Source organism: Symphalangus syndactylus, chromosome 6 (genome assembly GCF_028878055.3).
Source record: "Symphalangus syndactylus isolate Jambi chromosome 6, NHGRI_mSymSyn1-v2.1_pri, whole genome shotgun sequence".
NCBI lineage: Eukaryota > Metazoa > Chordata > Mammalia > Primates > Hylobatidae > Symphalangus > Symphalangus syndactylus.
In genome coordinates, this window is record NC_072428.2 from 75410838 (window position 1) to 75435029 (window position 24192).

Here is a 24192-nt window from a genome sequence, read left to right on the forward strand (position 1 = left end):
TCCCAATGCTATCCCTGACCCCGCCCTCCACCCCGTGACAGGCCCCAGTGTGTAACGTTCCCCACCCTGTGACCGAGTGTTCTCATTGTTCAATTCTCAACTGCGAGTGAGAACGCGGGCTGTTTGGTTTTCTGTCCTTGTGACAGTTTGCTCAGAATGATGGTTTCCGGCTCCGCCCATGTCCCTGCAAAGGACATGAACCTATCCTTTTTGGTGGCTGCATAGAAATCCTTGGTGTTTATGGGCCACATTGCCTTAATGCAGTCTATCATCGTCGATGGACAATTGGGTAGGGTTCCAAGTCATTGCATTCTGAATAGTGCTGCCATAAACGTACGTGTGCATGTGTCTTTACCCTAGCATGATTTCTAAACCTTCGGGTGTATACCCGGTAACGGGGTCGCTGGGTCAAATGGTATGTCTACTTCTAGATCCTTGAGGAATGGCCACACTGTCTTCCACCATGTTTGAACTAGTTTACACTCCCACCAACCTAGGCAAACAGGGTCTGGAATGCACCTCCAGCAAACTCCAACGGATCTGCAGCTGAGGGACCTGACTCTTAGAAGGAAAACCGATAAACAGAAAGGAATAGCATCAGCATCAGCAGAAAGGACATACACTCCATAACCCCATCGGCAGGTCACCAGCATCAATGAGCAAAGGTAGGGAAAACCGCAAAGATGGGGAGGAGCCAGAGCAGAAAAGCGGAACACTCTCCAAACCAGAAGGCCTCTTCTGCTCCAGAGTCTCGCTCTGCCCCCCAGGCTGGAGTGCAGTGGCGCCATCTCGGCTCACTGCAACCTCTGACTCCTGGGTTCCATTCCCCTACCTCAGCATCCCGAGTTGCGGGGATTATCGGCACCCGCCATCATGCCCGGCTGATGTTCGCATTTTTCGTTTGCATTTTAGACAGGATCGGGATCCCTCCTGTTTAAAAGTTCCACTGAATCTCTGCTCGTGAGTACAGCTGATCTGTGCCCAATGGTTTCCACAGCATTTGCTTTTCGTAGCCACTGCAGGATTCACCTTCCGTATCTTCTCATCTCCTCTGAAAACCAGCTATACATTGGTAAACGGCTGATTCCTTTGGGGCAGTGTCCTTACAAGCTTTTCCTAAAACCTCAGTGACTTCTTTGTTATTCCGCCCGAGTTCACCATACATTTGATGTTTGTTCCTGCTGCAATTTTAGCGGAATTCATGTTGCTCTGATGGGAGTCCTTTTCAACCGATGTCTCATCCTTCTTAGTGCCTCAGTCTAGATCTAGTTCAGGAAGGTTCTAACAAGTTAGTGCAAGTTAATTTTAGTGCAAACAAATTGAAATCCATGCATAGACTTTCAGCATGTACATTTTCTATGAAGTTTTTGAAGACCCCGTGTGTTGAACGTTGCCCACGTCCTGGGAGAGAAGTGGTTGCGGTCCGCTTCCTGTCCTCAAGCTGCCCACGGTGGAGGAGTGCACAGAGCAGGGAAAGGCAAGCCCAGACACATCCTGCCCACTAGCAGGCAGCAGCAGACGGCTGGCCCAGTCCCGGCTCCGTGGGGGTGCTGTGTGGGCCCGAGCAAGTTGAGCAACCTCCCTGAAACTCAATGTGCGGCTATGTGGCTCAGTTCCACTAGCCATTATGGTACTGCTGAGCAGGGACACTTAATCACCTCAGGAAAAGCAAGCTAGCTCCAAGGTTAGCAAGCAGGAGTTCGGGTTGCTTCCATTAGCAGACCCTGAGCCCCCCCGCAAGCTGGAGTCTGGTGGAAGATGAGGTTCAGTGTGATTGGGTGGAAGTAGCAACGTAATGAAGGACAAGTCCCACCCTCTCTCACAGAAGAGCCCTGTGCGTATATAAAGGCGGTGCGCCTCCGCGGCGGCACTCCTTGAAGCCGCCAGTTGGGAGAGGAGCAGAGCCACGCAGGTGCTCCCGAAGGCAGCGAGATGTTGCGAGCCACAGCTCCCTGCTGGTTCCCACCTGGCTATCCAGAAGCGAAGAAGGCGGCCGAGGAGGCGGCCCTCGAGGCTCCAGAATTCCCACTGCCCTCTCATCAGCCTGCCCAGAGCTTCGGGCTCTGGGTGCCCCAGATGTACAAGCGGGCCTCAGCATCTGTGGGGATCCAGACGGAGCCCGAGAATACGGGTCCGGCTGTGCCCCCTGCGTGGCCCGAGATGGTGACGGAGGCTTGGTGCTTCCCCGCGCAGCGGGGATCGACCTGCTGCCTGCCAGCCGCCCCAAAGCTGGCAGAGAGACCCTCCGCAGTCCGCATCTCAGCCCCCAGGGAGAGGAAGAGGATCGCCCACTTTCACAGCCCTTGCTTGGCCACCGGTGCCACAGATGCCAAGAGAACCCGGGTGGCCAGCGGAAGCCAACGCTCCAATGGCTCCAAGGTCGGCAGACAGCCACGGAAGACGCGCAACAGGTCGGGGATGGCAGACAAGTCCTCCACCACCATCAGCTCTAAGCGGATCGTCCGTCGTCCATCCTTAGCGCGTTTGAAGGAACCCATTATCCTCCGAAGCTCGGGGTGCCAAGTCCCCACCGTCATCCGCCGAGGCTATCTCCAACTGTTCACCAAAGAGTGTCTCAAGTTCTGCGCCTCCAAGCAGGAGGCCGAGGAGAAGGCGCTGAACGAGGAGAAGGCGGCCTACGACTGCAGCCCCAACAAGAACGTGTACCTGAACGTGGTCCTGAACACCCTCAAGAGGCTGAAGGGCCTGACCCCCAGCTCCATGCCCGGCCTCAGCAGGGCCGCCCTGTACAGCCGCCTCCAGGAGTTCCTGCTCACCCAGGACCAGCTCAAGGAGAACGGCTACCCCTTCCCGCACCCCGAGCAGCCCGGAGGCGCCGTCCTCTTCACTGGCCAGGGGAAGGGGCCCGGCGACTCCTCCTGCAGGGTCTGCTGCCGTTGTGGCACCGAGTACCTGGTGTCCTCCTCGGGCCGCTGTGTACGCGACCAGTTGTGTTATTATCACTGGGGGCGGGTCCTCTCGAGCCAAGTGGCTGGAGGCCGGGTTAGCCAGTACACCTGCTGTGCAGCGGCTCCTGGCTCCGTGGGCTGCCAGGTGGCAAAGCAGCACGTGCGGGACGGCCGCAAGGACAGCCTCCATGGCTTCGTGAAGACCTTGGAGAAAGAGTGTTCCACAGACGCTTATCCAGGGATCTACGCCTTGGACTGTGAGATGTGCTACACCACGCACGGCCTGGAGCTGACCCGCGTCACCGTGGTGGACGCCGACATGCGAGTGGTGTACGACACCTTCGTCAAGCCCGACAACGAGATCGTGGACTACAACACCAGGTTCTCCGGAGTGACCGAGGCCGACGTCGCCAACACGAGCATCACGTTGCCCAAAGTCCAAGCCATCCTGCTGAGCTTTTTCAGCGCCCAAACCATCCTCATCGGGCACAGCCTGGAGAGCGATCTGCTGGCCCTGAAGCTCATCCACAGCACCGTGGTGGACACGGCCGTGCTCTTCCCGCACTACCTGGGTTTCCCCTACAAGCGCTCCCTCAGGAATCTCGCGGCCGACTACCTGGGACACATCATCCAGGACAGCCAGGACGGGCACAACTCCAGCGAGGACGCAAACGCCTGCCTGCAGCTGGTGATGTGGAAGGTCCGACAGCGCGCCCAGATCCAGCGATGCCAGCGGTCCGCCTCTCCCGCCGCCCTGGCCTGTCCTTAGCCCCAGGCCGCTTCCAAAACCGCCCTCAATCCCGAGAGCTAACCCTGTCCACCTCGCCGCAAAGCCAAAGAAACGGGAGCAGCCGGCGGCAGGACAGGGCCAAAAGCCGAGACTAACCCCGACCCCCGACTCCCAGTCCCCCGGAGTGCCTGCCGCGGGCCGTCGCTCCTGTCCCCATCCCTCTGCCCCTCCCGGACCTCCGTCCTTCCACCAATGGGCTCCCCGAGGCCCGAGCCCCCACTCCCAGTCCCCCGAGTCCCTGCCGCGGCCCCTCGCGCCTGGCCCCATCCCTCGGTCCCTCCCAGACCTCTGGCCTTCTACCACTCGCCTCCCCCAGCCCACCTGAACCTCCGCGGCTTCTGAGAACAAGGCGAACCCCCTGACCCAACAGCCTCCTGACAGTCTTCTGTCCTGGGCATCTTCCCCTTCTGTGGGGCTTTCTGAACCTCCCCACCCCCACCCGATTTTTCCCCCACCCCCCCTGGCAGGCGCCCAATCAATCTTGGTATGAATTTCAACATTGAAAAGAAAAATCCTTGAAAAGCAAAGCTGAAAGTCCTCAGCTTCTCAATGCGCGCTTAGCTGTTTTTCGGTAGAGCCACCACAGGGAGGTGGGTGAAGCACTTAGGCTCTAGAATTACACATCTGGGTTCACATTCAAATTCCACCACCTAGTAGCTTTGGAACACTGGACAAATAGCTTCTGCGCGCTTCTGGTTTTTGATCTCCAGCGTGTGATCAGGAGGTCATGGTGAGGAATGAACGAAGCAACACACGGGCAGCCTTAAAACGATGGCACACAGTAGGTGTTCAATAAAGGGTCCAAGTGGTTTCTTCCACCCAGACCAACCAACGACAATGTCCCAATCAGTCAGTCAACTTCCAACTGGGCTCCAGGAGAGAAGGAACCATCACGCCTCTCTAAATTCACGTTTCTCTTTTGAATCTGCAGTGAGAGATGACACACTAAGTAGCTAGTTTTGGTGGAGTGCCTGATTTGATAAATGTGCGTCTGGGGGGCGGGGTGGGTGTGTCTGTCTACATAACTAAATTAAACTGAGAATCAGAATGCTTTCATTACCATTAATTTACTTTGTGTGTATAAGCCCACACACCCATACATACACACACACTAACTGTTCCAGAACAAGGAGTTAGTGAACAGCAGGATGTCCACTCTGTCAGACACGTTTCGGGAAGCAATGAAATGGGACGTTTCTGATTGATTTTACCACTCCTCGAAGTTTATTTTCCTTTATGACTTAGACTCCTTCTGTGGAGATTTAACAAATACAAGTCTTTTTTATTGTATGTTATATCATTTAAGTTTTATAATGTATTTAAGTTTTCATTTTAAATAGACCAGTGAAATTTATATATATTTATGGTGTACAACGTGAGGCTTCATATATGTATACATTGTGGAATGACCAAATCAAGCTAATTAACACACTCGTTTCCTCGCATCCTGATTTTATTGTGATGAGAATACTTTGAAAATCTACTCCCACAGCTATTTTCAAGTAAGCAATACATAGTTATTCACTGTAGTCGCCGTGACGCTCAGTAGATCTCTAGAAATATTCCTGCCTGAAATTTGGTATCATTTGACTCACATCTCCCCACACCCTCCCCGGCACCTGCCTCGGGGAAACACCCTTCTGCTCTCTGCAGCTACGATTTCAACGATGTTACGTTCCTCGTATCAGTCAGGTCACGCATTATTCGAATTTTTGTGCTCGCTTTTTAAAAATTTATTATGTATTTATTTACTTTTGGAGACAGGGTCTCACTCTGTCAAGCAGGCTGGAGTACAGTGACACCAACACGGCTCACCACGGCCTCCACCTCCCGGGTTCAAGAGATCTTCCCACTTGAGTCTCCTGAGTAGCGAGGACTAAGGCGTCCAACACCACACCTGTCTAATGTTTGTTTTTTTTTGGTAGAGATGGGATTTCACCACGTCGCCCAGTTTGATCTGCAACTCCTGGGCTGAAGTGCTCCACCTGCCTTGGACTCCCAAAGTGGTGGGATTACAGTCACGAGCCTCCGTGCCTGGCCTTTGCTTTATTTCACTCACTGTAACCTCCTGTAGACTCATTCATGTTGCAGATGATACGATTTCTTTAATTTGTGAGGCTTCATAGTATTCTATAGGGTGTATAGGACTGTTTTAGTGTTGTTGTTTTGCTCTCTTTTGAGACAGCGTTTCGCTCTTGTCGCCCAGGTTGGGGTGCATTGGCTTGATATCGGCTCGCTAGATCCCCTGTCTCCCAGGTTCAAGTGAGTCTCCTACCTCAGCTGAGATCAGAAAGGCAGAATCTGCCTCCCGGGTTCAAGTGATTCTCCTCCCTCGGCTGAGATAAAGAGGCAGAATTACCATGCCCAGCTCACTTTGTGTCTCTGGTACAGACGGGGTCCCACCACGTTGGCCAGGCGGGTCTTGAACTCCTGACCTCAAATGATCAGCCATGCTTGGCCTCCCAGTGTACTGGCTTTACAGGTGTGAGCCACTGCGCCCTGGGCCTCATTGTGGTTTCAGTTTGCCACACTGGTCTGTAATGGGAGACTGGACGGACGAATTAGTTGGGCTGCAGGCCTCAACAGGCAATAAGGTAAACATCAGGAAATCAGCAATGTACTCAGAAGAGAATAGTTTTACAGCACCCAAGAGAAGTCAAACATCTGTAGTGGTCATAGAAATGTAATGAAAATGTAAGTGAGGCACTATTTAAATCACTACTTTGGTCAGAAACACTCTTCCCAATTCTGACAAAAGTGTGGTATTTTGAGGCAGCATTGAATTGATAAAATACGTATTTGAAATAGGTATTGATATATGTCAATTGTCACGGAAACCTTCGTGTCCTTGTATTGAGGCATCTCAAGCTTGCATAGTGTGTCTAAGTAAACTGCCCAAAAGAACCTGAATCAAATACACAGAGAGGTTATTTCCCCACTAGAATATTTTATTCTATCTTAAGCTGTAGGGTGCGTGTGCCCAAAGAGCTCGCTTCTTCCATAGGTATCCATGTGCCATGCTGACCTGCTGCACCCAACATCCCATCATTTACGTTCGGTATTTCTCCCAATGCTATCCCTGACCCCGCCCTCCACCCCGTGACAGGCCCCAGTGTGTAACGTTCCCCACCCTGTGACCGAGTGTTCTCATTGTTCAATTCTCAACTGCGAGTGAGAACGCGGGCTGTTTGGTTTTCTGTCCTTGTGACAGTTTGCTCAGAATGATGGTTTCCGGCTCCGCCCATGTCCCTGCAAAGGACATGAACCTATCCTTTTTGGTGGCTGCATAGAAATCCTTGGTGTTTATGGGCCACATTGCCTTAATGCAGTCTATCATCGTCGATGGACAATTGGGTAGGGTTCCAAGTCATTGCATTCTGAATAGTGCTGCCATAAACGTACGTGTGCATGTGTCTTTACCCTAGCATGATTTCTAAACCTTCGGGTGTATACCCGGTAACGGGGTCGCTGGGTCAAATGGTATGTCTACTTCTAGATCCTTGAGGAATGGCCACACTGTCTTCCACCATGTTTGAACTAGTTTACACTCCCACCAACCTAGGCAAACAGGGTCTGGAATGCACCTCCAGCAAACTCCAACGGATCTGCAGCTGAGGGACCTGACTCTTAGAAGGAAAACCGATAAACAGAAAGGAATAGCATCAGCATCAGCAGAAAGGACATACACTCCATAACCCCATCGGCAGGTCACCAGCATCAATGAGCAAAGGTAGGGAAAACCGCAAAGATGGGGAGGAGCCAGAGCAGAAAAGCGGAACACTCTCCAAACCAGAAGGCCTCTTCTGCTCCAGAGTCTCGCTCTGCCCCCCAGGCTGGAGTGCAGTGGCGCCATCTCGGCTCACTGCAACCTCTGACTCCTGGGTTCCATTCCCCTACCTCAGCATCCCGAGTTGCGGGGATTATCGGCACCCGCCATCATGCCCGGCTGATGTTCGCATTTTTCGTTTGCATTTTAGACAGGATCGGGATCCCTCCTGTTTAAAAGTTCCACTGAATCTCTGCTCGTGAGTACAGCTGATCTGTGCCCAATGGTTTCCACAGCATTTGCTTTTCGTAGCCACTGCAGGATTCACCTTCCGTATCTTCTCATCTCCTCTGAAAACCAGCTATACATTGGTAAACGGCTGATTCCTTTGGGGCAGTGTCCTTACAAGCTTTTCCTAAAACCTCAGTGACTTCTTTGTTATTCCGCCCGAGTTCACCATACATTTGATGTTTGTTCCTGCTGCAATTTTAGCGGAATTCATGTTGCTCTGATGGGAGTCCTTTTCAACCGATGTCTCATCCTTCTTAGTGCCTCAGTCTAGATCTAGTTCAGGAAGGTTCTAACAAGTTAGTGCAAGTTAATTTTAGTGCAAACAAATTGAAATCCATGCATAGACTTTCAGCATGTACATTTTCTATGAAGTTTTTGAAGACCCCGTGTGTTGAACGTTGCCCACGTCCTGGGAGAGAAGTGGTTGCGGTCCGCTTCCTGTCCTCAAGCTGCCCACGGTGGAGGAGTGCACAGAGCAGGGAAAGGCAAGCCCAGACACATCCTGCCCACTAGCAGGCAGCAGCAGACGGCTGGCCCAGTCCCGGCTCCGTGGGGGTGCTGTGTGGGCCCGAGCAAGTTGAGCAACCTCCCTGAAACTCAATGTGCGGCTATGTGGCTCAGTTCCACTAGCCATTATGGTACTGCTGAGCAGGGACACTTAATCACCTCAGGAAAAGCAAGCTAGCTCCAAGGTTAGCAAGCAGGAGTTCGGGTTGCTTCCATTAGCAGACCCTGAGCCCCCCCGCAAGCTGGAGTCTGGTGGAAGATGAGGTTCAGTGTGATTGGGTGGAAGTAGCAACGTAATGAAGGACAAGTCCCACCCTCTCTCACAGAAGAGCCCTGTGCGTATATAAAGGCGGTGCGCCTCCGCGGCGGCACTCCTTGAAGCCGCCAGTTGGGAGAGGAGCAGAGCCACGCAGGTGCTCCCGAAGGCAGCGAGATGTTGCGAGCCACAGCTCCCTGCTGGTTCCCACCTGGCTATCCAGAAGCGAAGAAGGCGGCCGAGGAGGCGGCCCTCGAGGCTCCAGAATTCCCACTGCCCTCTCATCAGCCTGCCCAGAGCTTCGGGCTCTGGGTGCCCCAGATGCACAAGCGGGCCTCAGCATCTGTGGGGATCCAGACGGAGCCCGAGAATACGGGTCCGGCTGTGCCCCCTGCGTGGCCCGAGATGGTGACAGAGGCTTGGTGCTTCCCCGCGCAGCGGGGATCGGCCTGCTGCCTGCCAGCCGCCCCAAAGCTGGCAGAGAGACCCTCCGCAGTCCGCATCTCAGCCCCCAGGGAGAGGAAGAGGATCGCCCACTTTCACAGCCCTTGCTTGGCCACCGGTGCCACAGATGCCAAGAGAACCCGGGTGGCCAGCGGAAGCCAACGCTCCAATGGCTCCAAGGTCGGCAGACAGCCACGGAAGACGCGCAACAGGTCGGGGATGGCAGACAAGACCTCCACCACCATCAGCTCTAAGCGGATCGTCCGTCGTCCATCCTTAGCGCGTTTGAAGGAACCCATTATCCTCCGAAGCTCGGGGTGCCAAGTCCCCACCGTCATCCGCCGAGGCTATCTCCAACTGTTCACCAAAGAGTGTCTCAAGTTCTGCGCCTCCAAGCAGGAGGCCGAGGAGAAGGCGCTGAACGAGGAGAAGGCGGCCTACGACTGCAGCCCCAACAAGAACGTGTACCTGAACGTGGTCCTGAACACCCTCAAGAGGCTGAAGGGCCTGACCCCCAGCTCCATGCCCGGCCTCAGCAGGGCCGCCCTGTACAGCCGCCTCCAGGAGTTCCTGCTCACCCAGGACCAGCTCAAGGAGAACGGCTACCCCTTCCCGCACCCCGAGCAGCCCGGAGGCGCCGTCCTCTTCACTGGCCAGGGGAAGGGGCCCGGCGACTCCTCCTGCAGGGTCTGCTGCCGTTGTGGCACCGAGTACCTGGTGTCCTCCTCGGGCCGCTGTGTACGCGACCAGTTGTGTTATTATCACTGGGGGCGGGTCCGCTCGAGCCAAGTGGCTGGAGGCCGGGTTAGCCAGTACACCTGCTGTGCAGCGGCTCCTGGCTCCGTGGGCTGCCAGGTGGCAAAGCAGCACGTGCGGGACGGCCGCAAGGACAGCCTCCATGGCTTCGTGAAGACCTTGGAGAAAGAGTGTTCCACAGACGCTTATCCAGGGATCTACGCCTTGGACTGTGAGATGTGCTACACCACGCACGGCCTGGAGCTGACCCGCGTCACCGTGGTGGACGCCGACATGCGAGTGGTGTACGACACCTTCGTCAAGCCCGACAACGAGATCGTGGACTACAACACCAGGTTCTCCGGAGTGACCGAGGCCGACGTCGCCAACACGAGCATCACGTTGCCCAAAGTCCAAGCCATCCTGCTGAGCTTTTTCAGCGCCCAAACCATCCTCATCGGGCACAGCCTGGAGAGCGATCTGCTGGCCCTGAAGCTCATCCACAGCACCGTGGTGGACACGGCCGTGCTCTTCCCGCACTACCTGGGTTTCCCCTACAAGCGCTCCCTCAGGAATCTCGCGGCCGACTACCTGGGACACATCATCCAGGACAGCCAGGACGGGCACAACTCCAGCGAGGACGCAAACGCCTGCCTGCAGCTGGTGATGTGGAAGGTCCGACAGCGCGCCCAGATCCAGCGATGCCAGCGGTCCGCCTCTCCCGCCGCCCTGGCCTGTCCTTAGCCCCAGGCCGCTTCCAAAACCGCCCTCAATCCCGAGAGCTAACCCTGTCCACCTCGCCGCAAAGCCAAAGAAACGGGAGCAGCCGGCGGCAGGACAGGGCCAAAAGCCGAGACTAACCCCGACCCCCGACTCCCAGTCCCCCGGAGTGCCTGCCGCGGGCCGTCGCTCCTGTCCCCATCCCTCTGCCCCTCCCGGACCTCCGTCCTTCCACCAATGGGCTCCCCGAGGCCCGAGCCCCCACTCCCAGTCCCCCGAGTCCCTGCCGCGGCCCCTCGCGCCTGGCCCCATCCCTCGGTCCCTCCCAGACCTCTGGCCTTCTACCACTCGCCTCCCCCAGCCCACCTGAACCTCCGCGGCTTCTGAGAACAAGGCGAACCCCCTGACCCAACAGCCTCCTGACAGTCTTCTGTCCTGGGCATCTTCCCCTTCTGTGGGGCTTTCTGAACCTCCCCACCCCCACCCGATTTTTCCCCCACCCCCCCTGGCAGGCGCCCAATCAATCTTGGTATGAATTTCAACATTGAAAAGAAAAATCCTTGAAAAGCAAAGCTGAAAGTCCTCAGCTTCTCAATGCGCGCTTAGCTGTTTTTCGGTAGAGCCACCACAGGGAGGTGGGTGAAGCACTTAGGCTCTAGAATTACACATCTGGGTTCACATTCAAATTCCACCACCTAGTAGCTTTGGAACACTGGACAAATAGCTTCTGCGCGCTTCTGGTTTTTGATCTCCAGCGTGTGATCAGGAGGTCATGGTGAGGAATGAACGAAGCAACACACGGGCAGCCTTAAAACGATGGCACACAGTAGGTGTTCAATAAAGGGTCCAAGTGGTTTCTTCCACCCAGACCAACCAACGACAATGTCCCAATCAGTCAGTCAACTTCCAACTGGGCTCCAGGAGAGAAGGAACCATCACGCCTCTCTAAATTCACGTTTCTCTTTTGAATCTGCAGTGAGAGATGACACACTAAGTAGCTAGTTTTGGTGGAGTGCCTGATTTGATAAATGTGCGTCTGGGGGGCGGGGTGGGTGTGTCTGTCTACATAACTAAATTAAACTGAGAATCAGAATGCTTTCATTACCATTAATTTACTTTGTGTGTATAAGCCCACACACCCATACATACACACACACTAACTGTTCCAGAACAAGGAGTTAGTGAACAGCAGGATGTCCACTCTGTCAGACACGTTTCGGGAAGCAATGAAATGGGACGTTTCTGATTGATTTTACCACTCCTCGAAGTTTATTTTCCTTTATGACTTAGACTCCTTCTGTGGAGATTTAACAAATACAAGTCTTTTTTATTGTATGTTATATCATTTAAGTTTTATAATGTATTTAAGTTTTCATTTTAAATAGACCAGTGAAATTTATATATATTTATGGTGTACAACGTGAGGCTTCATATATGTATACATTGTGGAATGACCAAATCAAGCTAATTAACACACTCGTTTCCTCGCATCCTGATTTTATTGTGATGAGAATACTTTGAAAATCTACTCCCACAGCTATTTTCAAGTAAGCAATACATAGTTATTCACTGTAGTCGCCGTGACGCTCAGTAGATCTCTAGAAATATTCCTGCCTGAAATTTGGTATCATTTGACTCACATCTCCCCACACCCTCCCCGGCACCTGCCTCGGGGAAACACCCTTCTGCTCTCTGCAGCTACGATTTCAACGATGTAACGTTCCTCGTATCAGTCAGGTCACGCATTATTCGAATTTTTGTGCTCGCTTTTTAAAAATTTATTATGTATTTATTTACTTTTGGAGACAGGGTCTCACTCTGTCAAGCAGGCTGGAGTACAGTGACGCCAACACGGCTCACCACGGCCTCCACCTCCCGGGTTCAAGAGATCTTCCCACTTGAGTCTCCTGAGTAGCGAGGACTAAGGCGTCCAACACCACACCTGTCTAATGTTTGTCTTTTTTTGGTAGAGATGGGATTTCACCACGTCGCCCAGTTTGATCTGCAACTCCTGGGCTGAAGTGCTCCACCTGCCTTGGACTCCCAAAGTGGTGGGATTACAGTCACGAGCCTCCGTGCCTGGCCTTTGCTTTATTTCACTCACTGTAACCTCCTGTAGACTCATTCATGTTGCAGATGATACGATTTCTTTAATTTGTGAGGCTTCATAGTATTCTATAGGGTGTATAGGACTGTTTTAGTGTTGTTGTTTTGCTCTCTTTTGAGACAGCGTTTCGCTCTTGTCGCCCAGGTTGGGGTGCATTGGCTTGATATCGGCTCGCTAGATCCCCTGTCTCCCAGGTTCAAGTGAGTCTCCTACCTCAGCTGAGATCAGAAAGGCAGAATCTGCCTCCCGGGTTCAAGTGATTCTCCTCCCTCGGCTGAGATAAAGAGGCAGAATTACCATGCCCAGCTCACTTTGTGTCTCTGGTACAGACGGGGTCCCACCACGTTGGCCAGGCGGGTCTTGAACTCCTGACCTCAAATGATCAGCCATGCTTGGCCTCCCAGTGTACTGGCTTTACAGGTGTGAGCCACTGCGCCCTGGGCCTCATTGTGGTTTCAGTTTGCCACACTGGTCTGTAATGGGAGACTGGACGGACGAATTAGTTGGGCTGCAGGCCTCAACAGGCAATAAGGTAAACATCAGGAAATCAGCAATGTACTCAGAAGAGAATAGTTTTACAGCACCCAAGAGAAGTCAAACATCTGTAGTGGTCATAGAAATGTAATGAAAATGTAAGTGAGGCACTATTTAAATCACTACTTTGGTCAGAAACACTCTTCCCAATTCTGACAAAAGTGTGGTATTTTGAGGCAGCATTGAATTGATAAAATACGTATTTGAAATAGGTATTGATATATGTCAATTGTCACGGAAACCTTCGTGTCCTTGTATTGAGGCATCTCAAGCTTGCATAGTGTGTCTAAGTAAACTGCCCAAAAGAACCTGAATCAAATACACAGAGAGGTTATTTCCCCACTAGAATATTTTATTCTATCTTAAGCTGTAGGGTGCGTGTGCCCAAAGAGCTCGCTTCTTCCATAGGTATCCATGTGCCATGCTGACCTGCTGCACCCAACATCCCATCATTTACGTTCGGTATTTCTCCCAATGCTATCCCTGACCCCGCCCTCCACCCCGTGACAGGCCCCAGTGTGTAACGTTCCCCACCCTGTGACCGAGTGTTCTCATTGTTCAATTCTCAACTGCGAGTGAGAACGCGGGCTGTTTGGTTTTCTGTCCTTGTGACAGTTTGCTCAGAATGATGGTTTCCGGCTCCGCCCATGTCCCTGCAAAGGACATGAACCTATCCTTTTTGGTGGCTGCATAGAAATCCTTGGTGTTTATGGGCCACATTGCCTTAATGCAGTCTATCATCGTCGATGGACAATTGGGTAGGGTTCCAAGTCATTGCATTCTGAATAGTGCTGCCATAAACGTACGTGTGCATGTGTCTTTACCCTAGCATGATTTCTAAACCTTCGGGTGTATACCCGGTAACGGGGTCGCTGGGTCAAATGGTATGTCTACTTCTAGATCCTTGAGGAATGGCCACACTGTCTTCCACCATGTTTGAACTAGTTTACACTCCCACCAACCTAGGCAAACAGGGTCTGGAATGCACCTCCAGCAAACTCCAACGGATCTGCAGCTGAGGGACCTGACTCTTAGAAGGAAAACCGATAAACAGAAAGGAATAGCATCAGCATCAGCAGAAAGGACATACACTCCATAACCCCATCGGCAGGTCACCAGCATCAATGAGCAAAGGTAGGGAAAACCGCAAAGATGGGGAGGAGCCAGAGCAGAAAAGCGGAACACTCTCCAAACCAGAAGGCCTCTTCTGCTCCAGAGTCTCGCTCTGCCCCCCAGGCTGGAGTGCAGTGGCGCCATCTCGGCTCACTGCAACCTCTGACTCCTGGGTTCCATTCCCCTACCTCAGCATCCCGAGTTGCGGGGATTATCGGCACCCGCCATCATGCCCGGCTGATGTTCGCATTTTTCGTTTGCATTTTAGACAGGATCGGGATCCCTCCTGTTTAAAAGTTCCACTGAATCTCTGCTCGTGAGTACAGCTGATCTGTGCCCAATGGTTTCCACAGCATTTGCTTTTCGTAGCCACTGCAGGATTCACCTTCCGTATCTTCTCATCTCCTCTGAAAACCAGCTATACATTGGTAAACGGCTGATTCCTTTGGGGCAGTGTCCTTACAAGCTTTTCCTAAAACCTCAGTGACTTCTTTGTTATTCCGCCCGAGTTCACCATACATTTGATGTTTGTTCCTGCTGCAATTTTAGCGGAATTCGTGTTGCTCTGATGGGAGTCCTTTTCAACCGATGTCTCATCCTTCTTAGTGCCTCAGTCTAGATCTAGTTCAGGAAGGTTCTAACAAGTTAGTGCAAGTTAATTTTAGTGCAAACAAATTGAAATCCATGCATAGACTTTCAGCATGTACATTTTCTATGAAGTTTTTGAAGACCCCGTGTGTTGAACGTTGCCCACGTCCTGGGAGAGAAGTGGTTGCGGTCCGCTTCCTGTCCTCAAGCTGCCCACGGTGGAGGAGTGCACAGAGCAGGGAAAGGCAAGCCCAGACAGATCCTGCCCTCTAGCAGGCAGCAGCAGACGGCTGGCCCAGTCCCGGCTCCGTGGCGGTGCTGTGTGGGCCCGAGCAAGTTGAGCAACCTCCCTGAAACTCAATGTGCGGCTATGTGGCTCAGTTCCACTAGCCATTATGGTACTGCTGAGCAGGGACACTTAATCACCTCAGGAAAAGCAAGCTAGCTCCAAGGTTAGCAACCAGGAGTTCGGGTTGCTTCCATTAGCAGACCCTGAGCCCCCCCGCAAGCTGGAGTCTGGTGGAAGATGAGGTTCAGTGTGATTGGATGGAAGTAGCAACGTAATGAAGGACAAGTCCCACCCTCTCTCACAGAAGAGCCCTGTGCGTATATAAAGGCGGTGCGCCTCCGCGGCGGCACTCCTTGAAGCCGCCAGTTGGGAGAGGAGCAGAGCCACGCAGGTGCTCCCGAAGGCAGCGAGATGTTGCGAGCCACAGCTCCCTGCTGGTTCCCACCTGGCTATCCAGAAGCGAAGAAGGCGGCCGAGGAGGCGGCCCTCGAGGCTCCAGAATTCCCACTGCCCTCTCATCAGCCTGCCCAGAGCTTCGGGCTCTGGGTGCCCCAGATGCACAAGCGGGCCTCAGCATCTGTGGGGATCCAGACGGAGCCCGAGAATACGGGTCCGGCTGTGCCCCCTGCGTGGCCCGAGATGGTGACGGAGGCTTGGTGCTTCCCCGCGCAGCGGGGATCGGCCTGCTGCCTGCCAGCCGCCCCAAAGCTGGCAGAGAGACCCTCCGCAGTCCGCATCTCAGCCCCCAGGGAGAGGAAGAGGATCGCCCACTTTCACAGCCCTTGCTTGGCCACCGGTGCCACAGATGCCAAGAGAACCCGGGTGGCCAGCGGAAGCCAACGCTCCAATGGCTCCAAGGTCGGCAGACAGCCACGGAAGACGCGCAACAGGTCGGGGATGGCAGACAAGACCTCCACCACCATCAGCTCTAAGCGGATCGTCCGTCGTCCATCCTTAGCGCGTTTGAAGGAACCCATTATCCTCCGAAGCTCGGGGTGCCAAGTCCCCACCGTCATCCGCCGAGGCTATCTCCAACTGTTCACCAAAGAGTGTCTCAAGTTCTGCGCCTCCAAGCAGGAGGCCGAGGAGAAGGCGCTGAACGAGGAGAAGGCGGCCTACGACTGCAGCCCCAACAAGAACGTGTACCTGAACGTGGTCCTGAACACCCTCAAGAGGCTGAAGGGCCTGACCCCCAGCTCCATGCCCGGCCTCAGCAGGGCCGCCCTGTACAGCCGCCTCCAGGAGTTCCTGCTCACCCAGGACCAGCTCAAGGAGAACGGCTACCCCTTCCCGCACCCCGAGCAGCCCGGAGGCGCCGTCCTCTTCACTGGCCAGGGGAAGGGGCCCGGCGACTCCTCCTGCAGGGTCTGCTGCCGTTGTGGCACCGAGTACCTGGTGTCCTCCTCGGGCCGCTGTGTACGCGACCAGTTGTGTTATTATCACTGGGGGCGGGTCCGCTCGAGCCAAGTGGCTGGAGGCCGGGTTAGCCAGTACACCTGCTGTGCAGCGGCTCCTGGCTCCGTGGGCTGCCAGGTGGCAAAGCAGCACGTGCGGGACGGCCGCAAGGACAGCCTCCATGGCTTCGTGAAGACCTTGGAGAAAGAGTGTTCCACAGACGCTTATCCAGGGATCTACGCCTTGGACTGTGAGATGTGCTACACCACGCACGGCCTGGAGCTGACCCGCGTCACCGTGGTGGACGCCGACATGCGAGTGGTGTACGACACCTTCGTCAAGCCCGACAACGAGATCGTGGACTACAACACCAGGTTCTCCGGAGTGACCGAGGCCGACGTCGCCAACACGAGCATCACGTTGCCCAAAGTCCAAGCCATCCTGCTGAGCTTTTTCAGCGCCCAAACCATCCTCATCGGGCACAGCCTGGAGAGCGATCTGCTGGCCCTGAAGCTCATCCACAGCACCGTGGTGGACACGGCCGTGCTCTTCCCGCACTACCTGGGTTTCCCCTACAAGCGCTCCCTCAGGAATCTCGCGGCCGACTACCTGGGACACATCATCCAGGACAGCCAGGACGGGCACAACTCCAGCGAGGACGCAAACGCCTGCCTGCAGCTGGTGATGTGGAAGGTCCGACAGCGCGCCCAGATCCAGCGATGCCAGCGGTCCGCCTCTCCCGCCGCCCTGGCCTGTCCTTAGCCCCAGGCCGCTTCCAAAACCGCCCTCAATCCCGAGAGCTAACCCTGTCCACCTCGCCGCAAAGCCAAAGAAACGGGAGCAGCCGGCGGCAGGACAGGGCCAAAAGCCGAGACTAACCCCGACCCCCGACTCCCAGTCCCCCGGAGTGCCTGCCGCGGGCCGTCGCTCCTGTCCCCATCCCTCTGCCCCTCCCGGACCTCCGTCCTTCCACCAATGGGCTCCCCGAGGCCCGAGCCCCCACTCCCAGTCCCCCGAGTCCCTGCCGCGGCCCCTCGCGCCTGGCCCCATCCCTCGGTCCCTCCCAGACCTCTGGCCTTCTACCACTCGCCTCCCCCAGCCCACCTGAACCTCCGCGGCTTCTGAGAACAAGGCGAACCCCCTGACCCAACAGCCTCCTGACAGTCTTCTGTCCTGGGCATCTTCCCCTTCTGTGGGGCTTTCTGAACCTCCCCACCCCCACCCGATTTTTCCCCCACCCCCCCTGGCAGGCGCCCAATCAATCTTGGTATGAATTTCAACATTGAAAAGAAAAATCCTTGAAAAGCAAAGCTGAAAGTCCTCAGCTTCTCAATGCGCGCTTAGCTGTTTTTCGGTAGAGCCACCACAGGGAGGTGGGTGAAGCACTTAGGCTCTAGAATTACACATCTGGGTTCACATTCAAATTCCACCACCTAGTAGCTTTGGAACACTGGACAAATAGCTTCTGCGCGCTTCTGGTTTTTGATCTCCAGCGTGTGATCAGGAGGTCATGGTGAGGAATGAACGAAGCAACACACGGGCAGCCTTAAAACGATGGCACACAGTAGGTGTTCAATAAAGGGTCCAAGTGGTTTCTTCCACCCAGACCAACCAACGACAATGTCCCAATCAGTCAGTCAACTTCCAACTGGGCTCCAGGAGAGAAGGAACCATCACGCCTCTCTAAATTCACGTTTCTCTTTTGAATATGCAGTGAGAGATGACACACTAAGTAGCTAGTTTTGGTGGAGTGCCTGATTTGATAAATGTGCGTCTGGGGGGCGGGGTGGGTGTGTCTGTCTACATAACTAAATTAAACTGAGAATCAGAATGCTTTCATTACCATTAATTTACTTTGTGTGTATAAGCCCACACACCCATACATACACACACACTAACTGTTCCAGAACAAGGAGTTAGTGAACAGCAGGATGTCCACTCTGTCAGACACGTTTCGGGAAGCAATGAAATGGGACGTTTCTGATTGATTTTACCACTCCTCGAAGTTTATTTTCCTTTATGACTTAGACTCCTTCTGTGGAGATTTAACAAATACAAGTCTTTTTTATTGTATGTTATATCATTTAAGTTTTATAATGTATTTAAGTTTTCATTTTAAATAGACCAGTGAAATTTATATATATTTATGGTGTACAACGTGAGGCTTCATATATGTATACATTGTGGAATGACCAAATCAAGCTAATTAACACACTCGTTTCCTCGCATCCTGATTTTATTGTGATGAGAATACTTTGAAAATCTACTCCCACAGCTATTTTCAAGTAAGCAATACATAGTTATTCACTGTAGTCGCCGTGACGCTCAGTAGATCTCTAGAAATATTCCTGCCTGAAATTTGGTATCATTTGACTCACATCTCCCCACACCCTCCCCGGCACCTGCCTCGGGGAAACACCCTTCTGCTCTCTGCAGCTACGATTTCAACGATGTAACGTTCCTCGTATCAGTCAGGTCACGCATTATTCGAATTTTTGTGCTCGCTTTTTAAAAATTTATTATGTATTTATTTACTTTTGGAGACAGGGTCTCACTCTGTCAAGCAGGCTGGAGTACAGTGACGCCAACACGGCTCACCACGGCCTCCACCTCCCGGGTTCAAGAGATCTTCCCACTTGAGTCTCCTGAGTAGCGAGGACTAAGGCGTCCAACACCACACCTGTCTAATGTTTGTCTTTTTTTGGTAGAGATGGGATTTCACCACGTCGCCCAGTTTGATCTGCAACTCCTGGGCTGAAGTGCTCCACCTGCCTTGGACTCCCAAAGTGGTGGGATTACAGTCACGAGCCTCCGTGCCTGGCCTTTGCTTTATTTCACTCACTGTAACCTCCTGTAGACTCATTCATGTTGCAGATGATACGATTTCTTTAATTTGTGAGGCTTCATAGTATTCTATAGGGTGTATAGGACTGTTTTAGTGTTGTTGTTTTGCTCTCTTTTGAGACAGCGTTTCGCTCTTGTCGCCCAGGTTGGGGTGCATTGGCTTGATATCGGCTTGCTAGATCCCCTGTCTCCCAGGTTCAAGTGAGTCTCCTACCTCAGCTGAGATCAGAAAGGCAGAATCTGCCTCCCGGGTTCAAGTGATTCTCCTCCCTCGGCTGAGATAAAGAGGCAGAATTACCATGCCCAGCTCACTTTGTGTCTCTGGTACAGACGGGGTCCCACCACGTTGGCCAGGCGGGTCTTGAACTCCTGACCTCAAATGATCAGCCATGCTTGGCCTCCCAGTGTACTGGCTTTACAGGTGTGAGCCACTGCGCCCTGGGCCTCATTGTGGTTTCAGTTTGCCACACTGGTCTGTAATGGGAGACTGGACGGACGAATTAGTTGGGCTGCAGGCCTCAACAGGCAATAAGGTAAACATCAGGAAATCAGCAATGTACTCAGAAGAGAATAGTTTTACAGCACCCAAGAGAAGTCAAACATCTGTAGTGGTCATAGAAATGTAATGAAAATGTAAGTGAGGCACTATTTAAATCACTACTTTGGTCAGAAACACTCTTCCCAATTCTGACAAAAGTGTGGTATTTTGAGGCAGCATTGAATTGATAAAATACGTATTTGAAATAGGTATTGATATATGTCAATTGTCACGGAAACCTTCGTGTCCTTGTATTGAGGCATCTCAAGCTTGCATAGTGTGTCTAAGTAAACTGCCCAAAAGAACCTGAATCAAATACACAGAGAGGTTATTTCCCCACTAGAATATTTTATTCTATCTTAAGCTGTAGGGTGCGTGTGCCCAAAGAGCTCGCTTCTTCCATAGGTATCCATGTGCCATGCTGACCTGCTGCACCCAACATCCCATCATTTACGTTCGGTATTTCTCCCAATGCTATCCCTGACCCCGCCCTCCACCCCGTGACAGGCCCCAGTGTGTAACGTTCCCCACCCTGTGACCGAGTGTTCTCATTGTTCAATTCTCAACTGCGAGTGAGAACGCGGGCTGTTTGGTTTTCTGTCCTTGTGACAGTTTGCTCAGAATGATGGTTTCCGGCTCCGCCCATGTCCCTGCAAAGGACATGAACCTATCCTTTTTGGTGGCTGCATAGAAATCCTTGGTGTTTATGGGCCACATTGCCTTAATGCAGTCTATCATCGTCGATGGACAATTGGGTAGGGTTCCAAGTCATTGCATTCTGAATAGTGCTGCCATAAACGTACGTGTGCATGTGTCTTTACCCTAGCATGATTTCTAAACCTTCGGGTGTATACCCGGTAACGGGGTCGCTGGGTCAAATGGTATGTCTACTTCTAGATCCTTGAGGAATGGCCACACTGTCTTCCACCATGTTTGAACTAGTTTACACTCCCACCAACCTAGGCAAACAGGGTCTGGAATGCACCTCCAGCAAACTCCAACGGATCTGCAGCTGAGGGACCTGACTCTTAGAAGGAAAACCGATAAACAGAAAGGAATAGCATCAGCATCAGCAGAAAGGACATACACTCCATAACCCCATCGGCAGGTCACCAGCATCAATGAGCAAAGGTAGGGAAAACCGCAAAGATGGGGAGGAGCCAGAGCAGAAAAGCGGAACACTCTCCAAACCAGAAGGCCTCTTCTGCTCCAGAGTCTCGCTCTGCCCCCCAGGCTGGAGTGCAGTGGCGCCATCTCGGCTCATTGCAACCTCTGACTCCTGGGTTCCATTCCCCTACCTCAGCATCCCGAGTTGCGGGGATTATCGGCACCCGCCATCATGCCCGGCTGATGTTCGCATTTTTCGTTTGCATTTTAGACAGGATCGGGATCCCTCCTGTTTAAAAGTTCCACTGAATCTCTGCTCGTGAGTACAGCTGATCTGTGCCCAATGGTTTCCACAGCATTTGCTTTTCGTAGCCACTGCAGGATTCACCTTCCGTATCTTCTCATCTCCTCTGAAAACCAGCTATACATTGGTAAACGGCTGATTCCTTTGGGGCAGTGTCCTTACAAGCTTTTCCTAAAACCTCAGTGACTTCTTTGTTATTCCGCCCGAGTTCACCATACATTTGATGTTTGTTCCTGCTGCAATTTTAGCGGAATTCGTGTTGCTCTGATGGGAGTCCTTTTCAACCGATGTCTCATCCTTCTTAGTGCCTCAGTCTAGATCTAGTTCAGGAAGGTTCTAACAAGTTAGTGCAAGTTAATTTTAGTGCAAACAAATTGAAATCCATGCATAGACTTTCAGCATGTACATTTTCTATGAAGTTTTTGAAGACCCCGTGTGTTGAACGTTGCCCACGTCCTGGGAGAGAAGTGGTTGCGGTCCGCTTCCTGTCCTCAAGCTGCCCACGGTGGAGGAGTGCACAGAGCAGGGAAAGGCAAGCCCAGACACATCCTGCCCTCTAGCAGGCAGCAGCAGACGGCTGGCCCAGTCCCGGCTCCGTGGCGGTGCTGTGTGGGCCCGAGCAAGTTGAGCAACCTCCCTGAAACTCAATGTGCGGCTATGTGGCTCAGTTCCACTAGCCATTATGGTACTGCTGAGCAGGGACACTTAATCACCTCAGGAAAAGCAAGCTAGCTCCAAGGTTAGCAACCAGGAGTTCGGGTTGCTTCCATTAGCAGACCCTGAGCCCCCCCGCAAGCTGGAGTCTGGTGGAAGATGAGGTTCAGTGTGATTGGATGGAAGTAGCAACGTAATGAAGGACAAGTCCCACCCTCTCTCACAGAAGAGCCCTGTGCGTATATAAAGGCGGTGCGCCTCCGCGGCGGCACTCCTTGAAGCCGCCAGTTGGGAGAGGAGCAGAGCCACGCAGGTGCTCCCGAAGGCAGCGAGATGTTGCGAGCCACAGCTCCCTGCTGGTTCCCACCTGGCTATCCAGAAGCCAAGAAGGCGGCCGAGGAGGCGGCCCTCGAGGCTCCAGAATTCCCACTGCCCTCTCATCAGCCTGCCCAGAGCTTCGGGCTCTGGGTGCCCCAGATGCACAAGCGGGCCTCAGCATCTGTGGGGATCCAGACGGAGCCCGAGAATACGGGTCCGGCTGTGCCCCCTGCGTGGCCCGAGATGGTGACGGAGGCTTGGTGCTTCCCCGCGCAGCGGGGATCGGCCTGCTGCCTGCCAGCCGCCCCAAAGCTGGCAGAGAGACCCTCCGCAGTCCGCATCTCAGCCCCCAGGGAGAGGAAGAGGATCGCCCACTTTCACAGCCCTTGCTTGGCCACCGGTGCCACAGATGCCAAGAGAACCCGGGTGGCCAGCGGAAGCCAACGCTCCAATGGCTCCAAGGTCGGCAGACAGCCACGGAAGACGCGCAACAGGTCGGGGATGGCAGACAAGACCTCCACCACCATCAGCTCTAAGCGGATCGTCCGTCGTCCATCCTTAGCGCGTTTGAAGGAACCCATTATCCTCCGAAGGTCGGGGTGCCAAGTCCCCACCGTCATCCGCCGAGGCTATCTCCAACTGTTCACCAAAGAGTGTCTCAAGTTCTGCGCCTCCAAGCAGGAGGCCGAGGAGAAGGCGCTGAACGAGGAGAAGGCGGCCTACGACTGCAGCCCCAACAAGAACGTGTACCTGAACGTGGTCCTGAACACCCTCAAGAGGCTGAAGGGCCTGACCCCCAGCTCCATGCCCGGCCTCAGCAGGGCCGCCCTGTACAGCCGCCTCCAGGAGTTCCTGCTCACCCAGGACCAGCTCAAGGAGAACGGCTACCCCTTCCCGCACCCCGAGCAGCCCGGAGGCGCCGTCCTCTTCACTGGCCAGGGGAAGGGGCCCGGCGACTCCTCCTGCAGGGTCTGCTGCCGTTGTGGCACCGAGTACCTGGTGTCCTCCTCGGGCCGCTGTGTACGCGACCAGTTGTGTTATTATCACTGGGGGCGGGTCCGCTCGAGCCAAGTGGCTGGAGGCCGGGTTAGCCAGTACACCTGCTGTGCAGCGGCTCCTGGCTCCGTGGGCTGCCAGGTGGCAAAGCAGCACGTGCGGGACGGCCGCAAGGACAGCCTCCATGGCTTCGTGAAGACCTTGGAGAAAGAGTGTTCCACAGACGCTTATCCAGGGATCTACGCCTTGGACTGTGAGATGTGCTACACCACGCACGGCCTGGAGCTGACCCGCGTCACCGTGGTGGACGCCGACATGCGAGTGGTGTACGACACCTTCGTCAAGCCCGACAACGAGATCGTGGACTACAACACCAGGTTCTCCGGAGTGACCGAGGCCGACGTCGCCAACACGAGCATCACGTTGCCCAAAGTCCAAGCCATCCTGCTGAGCTTTTTCAGCGCCCAAACCATCCTCATCGGGCACAGCCTGGAGAGCGATCTGCTGGCCCTGAAGCTCATCCACAGCACCGTGGTGGACACGGCCGTGCTCTTCCCGCACTACCTGGGTTTCCCCTACAAGCGCTCCCTCAGGAATCTCGCGGCCGACTACCTGGGACACATCATCCAGGACAGCCAGGACGGGCACAACTCCAGCGAGGACGCAAACGCCTGCCTGCAGCTGGTGATGTGGAAGGTCCGACAGCGCGCCCAGATCCAGCGATGCCAGCGGTCCGCCTCTCCCGCCGCCCTGGCCTGTCCTTAGCCCCAGGCCGCTTCCAAAACCGCCCTCAATCCCGAGAGCTAACCCTGTCCACCTCGCCGCAAAGCCAAAGAAACGGGAGCAGCCGGCGGCAGGACAGGGCCAAAAGCCGAGACTAACCCCGACCCCCGACTCCCAGTCCCCCGGAGTGCCTGCCGCGGGCCGTCGCTCCTGTCCCCATCCCTCTGCCCCTCCCGGACCTCCGTCCTTCCACCAATGGGCTCC

The 24192-nt window shown here is 54.0% G+C and overlaps 3 protein-coding genes across 3 annotated transcripts; all 3 read left to right on the forward strand.

Moving 5' to 3' along the window:
- Positions 1–8681: 8681 nt before the first annotated feature.
- Positions 8682–10442, forward strand: LOC129484082 (exonuclease GOR-like). The gene has a single exon (XM_055281499.1). The coding sequence runs from the start codon at positions 8697–8699 to the stop codon at positions 10440–10442; it is 1746 nt and encodes a 581-aa protein (XP_055137474.1). The 5' UTR covers positions 8682–8696.
- A 5003-nt stretch (positions 10443–15445) lies between these two features.
- On the forward strand, positions 15446–17206 carry LOC129484084 (exonuclease GOR-like). Its single transcript, XM_055281501.1, has one exon. It carries the CDS (start codon positions 15461–15463, stop codon positions 17204–17206), a length of 1746 nt encoding a protein of 581 aa, XP_055137476.1. The 5' UTR covers positions 15446–15460.
- Positions 17207–22209: 5003 nt separating this feature from the next.
- LOC129483981 (exonuclease GOR-like) lies at positions 22210–23970 on the forward strand. The gene has a single exon (XM_055281391.1). It carries the CDS (start codon positions 22225–22227, stop codon positions 23968–23970), a length of 1746 nt encoding a protein of 581 aa, XP_055137366.1. The 5' UTR covers positions 22210–22224.
- The last annotated feature ends 222 nt before the right edge of the window (positions 23971–24192 follow it).